This window comes from Oncorhynchus masou, unplaced genomic scaffold (genome assembly GCF_036934945.1).
Source record: "Oncorhynchus masou masou isolate Uvic2021 unplaced genomic scaffold, UVic_Omas_1.1 unplaced_scaffold_3811, whole genome shotgun sequence".
NCBI lineage: Eukaryota > Metazoa > Chordata > Actinopteri > Salmoniformes > Salmonidae > Oncorhynchus > Oncorhynchus masou.
In genome coordinates, this window is record NW_027010213.1 from 1 (window position 1) to 7500 (window position 7500).

Genomic DNA, 7500 nt, shown 5'->3' on the forward strand with positions numbered 1-7500 from the left:
GTCCTCTCTCTTTCGTCTCTACGTCCTCTCTCTGTCCTCTTTACGTCCTCTCTCTGTCCTCTCTCGTCCTCTCTCTGTCCTCTCTACGTCGTCTCTCTGTCCTCTCTACGTCCTCTCTCTGTCCTCTTTATGTCCTCTCTACGTCCTCTCTCTGTCCTCTTTATGTCCTCTCTCTGTCCTCTCTACGTCCTCTCTCTGTCCTCTTTATGTCCTCTCTCTGTCCTCTCTACATCCTCTCTCTGTCCTCTCTACGTCCTCTCTCTGTCCTCTTTATGTCCTCTCTCTGTCCTCTCCACGTCTTCTCTCTGTCCTCTTTATGTCCTCTCTATGTCCTCTTTATGTCCTCTCTCTGTCCTCTCTACGTCCTCTCTCTGTCCTCTCTACGTCCTCTCTCTGTCCTCTTTATGTCATCTCTCTGTCCTCTTTATGTCCTCTCTACGTCCTCTTTATGTCCTCTCTCTGTCCTCTCTACGTCCTCCCTCTGTCCTTTCTACGTCCTCTCTCTGTCCTCTTTATGTCCACTCTGTCCTCTCTACGTCCTCTCTCTGTCCTCTTTATGTCCTGTCTACGTCCTCTTTATGTCCTGTCTCTGTCCTCTTTATGTCCTCTCTATGTCCTCTCTACGTCCTCTTTATGTCCTGTCTCTGTCCTCTTTATGTCCTAACTCTTCGTCCTCTTTATGTCCTCTCTACCACCTCTTTATGTCCTCTCTCTACGTCCTCTTTATGTCCTCTCTACGTCCTATTTATGTCCTGTCTCTTCTTCCTCTTGATGTCCTGTCTCTGTCCTCTTTATGTCCTCTCTCTGTCCTCTTTATGTCTTCTTTACGTCCTCTTTATGTCCTGTCTCTTCGTCCTCTTTATGTCCTCTCTCTGTCCTCTTTATGTCCTGTCTCTTCGTCCTCTTTATGTCCTGTCTCTGTCCTCTTTATGTCCTGTCTCTTCGTCCTCTTTATGTCCTTTCTACGTCCTCTTAATGTCCTCTCTCTGTCCTCTTTATGTCCTGTCTCTGTCCTCTTTACGTCCTCCTTACGTCCTCTTTATGTCCTGTCTCTACGTCCTCTTTATGTCCTCCCTCTGTCCTCTTTTTGTCCTGTCTCTTCGTCCTCTTTATGTCCTTTCTACGTCCTCTTAATGTCCTCTCTCTGTCCACTTTATGTCCTCTCTCTGTCCTCTTTATGTCCTCTCTACGTCCTCTCTACGTCCTCTCTCTGTCCTCTCTACGTCCTCTCTGTGTCCTCTTTATGTCCTCTCTCTGTCCTCTCTACGTCCTCTCTCTGTCTTCTTTATGTCCTCTCTACGTCCTCTCTCTGTCCTCTCTACGTCGTCTCTCTGTCCTCTCTACGTCCTCTCTCTGTCCTCTTTATGTCCTCTCTACGTCCTCTCTCTGTCCTCTTTATGTCCTCTCTCTGTCCTCTCTACGTCCTCTCTCTGTCCTCTTTATGTCCTCTCTCTGTCCTCTCTACGTCCTCTCTCTGTCCTCTCTACGTCCTCTCTCTGTCCTCTTTATGTCCTCTCTCTGTCCTCTCTACGTCTTCTCTCTGTCCTCTTTATGTCCTCTCTACGTCCTCTTTATGTCCTCTCTCTGTCCTCTCTCTGTCCTCTCTCTGTCCACTCTACGTCCTCTCTCTGTCCTCTTTATGTCCTCTCTCTGTCCTCTCTACGTCCTCTTTATGTCCTCTCTACGTCCTCTTTATGTCCTCTCTCTGTCCTCTCTACATCCTCTCTCTGTCCTCTTTATGTCCTCTCTACGTCCTCTTTATGTCCTCTCTCTGTCCTCTCTACGTCCTCTCTCTGTCCTCTCTACGTCCTCTCTCTGTCCTCTTTATGACCTCTCTCTCCTCTCTACGTCCTCTCTCTGTCCTCTTTATGTCCTCTCTGTCCTCTTTATGTCCTGTCTCTGTCCTCTTTATGTCCTGTCTCTGTCCTCTTTATGTCCTGTCTCTGTCCCGCCAGGTTGCCGAACCGCGTCGACGGTACAGGCTTCGTGGTCTATGATGGAGCCGTGTTCTACAACAAGGAACGCACACGCAACCTGGTCAAGTACGACCTCCGCACACGCATTAAGGTGACCTCTGACCTTTACCTGAGATCTGTATCACCTTTCCCACCGCACCAGGGTTGAAGTCAATGCCATTTCAATCCCAGTCAATTCAGGAGGTACACTGACATTCCGATGTCAAGTCTTCAATGCTTTTTGATGAGGAACATATGAATTTGAAATTTGGTTAACTTTTTGAATTGGCTGGAATTGTCCCCCAATCCTTCGCAGACTCATGGTTTCTCCAGAAAATATGTATTTTAAATGAGATTTTTATTGTATCAATTGATTTCTCTTGTGTGTTGTATATTTATGACAATTTTAAATACTTCTCTCAATTCAACTCAATTCAATTCAAGGGCTTTATTGGCATGGGAAACATGTGTTAACATTGCCAAAGCAAGTGAAATAGATAAACCAAAGTGAAATAAACAATCAAATTAACAGTAGACATCACACATACAGAAGTTTCAAAACAATAAAGACATTACAAATGTCATATTATATATATATATAGTGTTTTAACAATGTACAAATGGTAAAGGACACAAGATAAAATAAATAAGCATAGATATGGGTTGTATTTACAATGGTGCGTGTTCTTCACTCTCTCTCCCTCTCTCTCTCTCTCCCTCTCTCTCTCTCCCTCCCTCTCCCTCTCTCCCTCCCTCTCTCTCTCTCTCCCTCTCTCTCTCTCTCCCTCTCTCTCTCTCTCTCTCTCCCTCTCCCTCTCTCTCTCTCTCTCCCTCTCCCTCTCTCTCTCTCTCTCCCTCTCTCTCTCTCCCTCTCCCTCTCTCTCTCTCCCTCTCTCTCGCTCTCTCTCTCCCTCTCTCTGTCTCTCCCTCTCCCTCTCTGTCTCTCCCTCTCCCTCTCTCTCTCTCTATGAAGAGCGGCGAGGCGGTGGTGTTGAACGCTAACTACCACGACACTTCTCCATATCGGTGGGGCGGGAAGAGCGATATCGACCTTGCTGTGGATGAGAACGGACTGTGGGTCATCTACTCAACTGAAGCCAACAATGGACGTATAGTTGTCAGTCAGGTGAGAGAGAAGGATGGATCGGATGGATCGTACCCGTGGGAAGTAGAGGTGCTGAGGGGGCTGCAGAATTTTCTGAAAAACCAGAAAATTTATTATAATAATCAAAAATATAGAATTTTTTGGAAAAATACTTTTTTCCACAAAAGTACACTGGACCTTTTCTAGAACTAGCAGACCGATATAGACGTCGCTAGTGTGGGCAACGACAAAAAAATTGCAACATCCCTCCTTTGGCAAAAAAGGTTGTTGTATAATTAGGAACAGAATCAGGTTTCAATAGTTGAAATTGTAAGAGTTGTTGCCCCGCCCCTTTCTCTGTGATGTCATTCTAATGGAATCTAGAAAGAACAAAACGCTGTCCTCAAACATTTACATCAAATGGTGCAAAGTCATGAACAAAGATACAAAACATTCACATCAAATTAAATAACATGGAAAACTGTAAGGGTTTGGTGTGGTGAAGTAGAGGAGGACCAAAACACGGCGTGGTTATATTGATTCATATTGATTCATTGTCAGGACCCGGTTACGAACCTGGGTCTCCGGAGTGAGAAACAGTCACTTAACCAACTGAGCCACGAATAGTCAGCAGAACCCAGAAGATGAGGCAGACACAGCAGTACTTAAGACGGTGTATTTAATAAAGTAAAAAGGAGAAGTCCTTCAATACAAAAATGGCAAATCCAAAAGGTGGTAGGAATAGCACAAAAAAGCCTCAAGAGATACTCAAAAACAAAAACAGAATTCCACAAGAGCATCCACCGGAATCGACAAGAAAACACAGAACACTAGGGCTGGGTGCTAACATACAAACACAGAGCACAGAACTGAGGGAAACTAAGGGTTTAAATACAATCAGGGAAAAACGAGGCACAGGTGCAAATAATAATGGGGAACAAGGGAAAAAACATAAGGTCAAAAAGCACAATGGGGGCATCTAGTGACCAAAACCCGGAACAACCCTGGCCAAATCCTGACAGAATCCCCCTAGGAACGGCTCCTGACGTTCCTACCAGCTCTCTCAGGGTGGAGGGCCCTGAACTGACGAATGAGGTCAGGGTCCAGGATGTCTTTGGCAGGAACCCAGGAGTGCTCCTCGGGACCGTAGCCTTCCCAGTCCACCAGATACTGCCAGGACCGCTGCACCCGGCGGGAATCCAGTATCCGATGGACGGTATAAGCCGGCTGGCCTCCAATGACACGAGGCGGAGGGGGAGGTCTGTCTGCCGGGACAAGGGGAGAAAAAACAACAGGTTTTAACAATGAAATGTGAAATGTGGGATTAATCTTAAGGGATCTGGGTAAGTGTAGGCGATAAGAAACTGGGTTAACTCTCCTGGCAACCTTGAAGGGACCGAGACTCCAGCTTGCGAGACTCCACCCGTAGAGGTAAGTCTCTTGTGGAGAGCCAGACTCTCTGGCCGGGGCGCAGGGTAGGCCCGGGACGGCGACGTCTGTTGGCTTGTTGTTGGTACCTCTGTGAGGAACGCATAAGATTAAGACGGGTCTTCCTCCACATAAGCCGACAGCGTATGACGAACTTCAAGGCTGAAGGCACTCTGACTTCTGCCTCCTGGTCCGGGAACAATGGAGGAGCATAGCCAAACTGACACTCGTGCGGGGACATACCAGTGGAAGAGGAGCGCAAGGTGTTGTGCGCGTATTCGGCCCAAACAATAAAGGATGACCATGTGGACGGGTTGTCACGAGTCATACATCGGAGGGTGGTTTCCAGCTCTTGATTCATCCTCTCTGTTTGGCCGTTGGACTCCGGATGGTACCCTGAAGATAGACTGGCAGAAGCCCCCATGAGTTGGCAGAAGGCCTTCCAAAACCTTGAGGCGAACTGGGGACCTCTGTCAGAAACCATATCTTGAGGAATGCCGAAGACTCGGAACACATGATTAATTACCAACTCAGCCGTTTCCTTGGCAGAAGGTAACTTAGTCAGAGGGACGAACCTGGCCGCCTTTGAAAACCTGTCGATTATGACTAGGATAGTAGTATTGCCATGGGATGGAGGAAGTCCAGTAATAAAGTCCAATGAGATATGGGACCAGGGTCTGTGGGGAACAGGTAAAGGGTGAAGGAGTCCTTGAGGGCGGAGGTGAGAAGATTTGCCCTGGCAGCACACGGGACAGGCATTGACGAAAGTGGCAACGTCTTCTCTTATGGTAGGCCACCAGAACTTACGCTGGATGAACTCCAAGGTGCGACCTACGCCCAGATGACAGGTGAGGCGAGAGGAGTGCCCCCACAGAAGGACCTGAGTCCTCACTGCCTTGGGGACAAACAACCGATTGGCAGGACCTCCTTTCGGGTCCGGTTCGCTAGCTTGAGCACGTCTCACGGTATCCTCAACTTGCCACGAGATCGGAGCCACAATCTTAGCAGCAGGAAGGACAGGCATGTCCGTGTCATCTCGAATGGCAGGAGCGTAGACTCGGGACAGGGCATCCGGTTTGAGATTCTTCGACCCGGGCCGATAGGTGAGGATAAACTGGAATCGATTGAAGAAAAGAGACCATCTAGCTTGTCTAGAGTTCAACCGCTTCGCCTGCTGGATATACTCCAGATTTTTGTGGTCCGTAAGCACTTGAAACGGGTGAGAAGCCCCCTCGAGCCAGTGTCTCCATTCCTTCAATGCCATCTTAACCGCTAGGAGTTCACGATCCCCACATCGTAGTTCCTCTCAGTCGGGGTAAGCCGGTGTGAGAAGAAAGCGCACGGATGAAGCTTCTTGTCTTCACCCCTCTGAGACAGGACAGCTCCAACACCAACCTCTGATGCGTCTACCTCCACCACAAATGGTTCATCCGTAGTCGGTAGTATCAGGATGGGAGCAGAGAGAACGCGCTGCTTGAGTCCTTGGAAGGCCGTCTCAGCTTCTCTTCCCCACAAAAACCTTGCATTGCCACCCTTGGTTAAAGCTGAGAGAGGGGCTGCCACCAAGCTGAAGTTCTTGATGAACTTGCGGTAAAAGTTTGTGAAGCCCAGGAAACGCTGAACTTCCTTAACGGATTTGGGGGTGGGCCAATCCGCTACCGCCCCTACCTTCCTGGGGTCCATTTGGACTCGACCGGGTTCCACTACAAATCCCAGGAATTGTACTCGGGATGAATGGAATTCACATTTTCCGGCTTAACGTACAGATGGCTGTCCAGGAGGCGTTTGAGTACTTGTCTGACATGCTTAGTGTGTTCTTGAAGGGAGCTCGAAAAGATGAGGATGTCATCCAAGTAAACGAACACAAATATGTTAAGCATATCCCTAAGCACATCGTTTATGAGCGCTTGAAACACCGCTGGGGCGTTGGTCAGGCCGAAGGGCATCACCAAGTATTCATAGTGACCAGTAGGCGTGTTGAAAGCGGTCTTCCACTCGTCACCAGGTCTGATCCGCACAAGATGGTATGCGTTCCGCAGGTCAAGCTTAGTGAAAACAACTGCTTCCTGGAGCAGCTCGAAGGCTGTGGCCATAAGGGGTAGCGGGTAACGGTTACGGACGGTTATGGCATTGAGTCCCCGGTAGTCGATGCAAGGACGTAATCCACCGTCTTTCTTGGCCACAAAGAAAAACCCTGCTCCCGTCGGGGAGGTGGATGGACGCATGAGGCCTGCTTCCAGAGCGTCCTTGATGTAGGTATCCATAGCAGCTCGTTCGGGTGGAGATAGGGAAAATATCCGACCCCTGGGGGGGCAAGTGCCCGGAAACAGGTCGATGGGGCAATCGTAAGGTCTATGGGGTGGTAGCATGGTGGCCCTCTGTTTGCTAAACACCAGTTTGAGGTCATGGTAACACTCGGGAACTCGGGTCAGGTCGATGGATTCTAAAGACTCGGGAGTAGAACTCGGGAATTCTGGAAAATACAAGTAGCTTGGCACGTAGGACCCCACTGCTTGATAGTGCCCACAGACCAGTCGATGTGAGGGTTATGGCTGTGAAGCCAGGGGTATCCAAGGACGAGAGGGAACTCGGAACAGGAGATCAAATGAAAGTTCATCAATTCCTGGTGTTGTGAAACTGAAAGTCGCAAGGAGGTAGTGACATGAGTGACAAGTCCAGATCCCAAAGGGCTTCCATCCAATGTAGTGACCCTCATGGGTTCACTTAGAAGTTCAGAGGGAACGCCATTCTCCTTCGCCCAGACACCATCCATGAAGTTACCTGCGGCTCCAGAGTCTACCAAGGCTTGAAGGTGAAGCTTGTGGTTGTCCCAGGAGAGGGTGACTGGAATGAGCAGACGGGAGTTGGACGGATGGGAGGAGGTTATGTTTCCCGTTACAGTTCCCCCCGGTCTGTACGGGACAGAGCGTTTCCCTGGAACCCGGGACACGTGGAACGGAAATGGCCCGGTTTGCCGCAATATAGACAGCGTCGCTCCCTCATCCGGCGGTCTCTCTCAGCCTGGGAGATGCG

At 49.1% G+C, this 7500-nt stretch overlaps 1 protein-coding gene across 1 annotated transcript in view; it reads left to right on the forward strand.

The window, feature by feature from the left end:
• Positions 1-1955: 1955 nt before the first annotated feature.
• Positions 1956-7500, forward strand: part of LOC135534687 (adhesion G protein-coupled receptor L1-like) — a gene marked incomplete at both ends in the record, with an annotated part of 31113 nt that continues 25568 nt past the window's right edge. Inside the window, 2 exons of the mRNA XM_064961599.1 lie at positions 1956-2067; positions 2929-3081. Of these exons, the coding sequence (XP_064817671.1) occupies positions 1956-2067; positions 2929-3081 (265 nt within the window). The remainder of the gene's footprint in view (positions 2068-2928; positions 3082-7500) is intronic.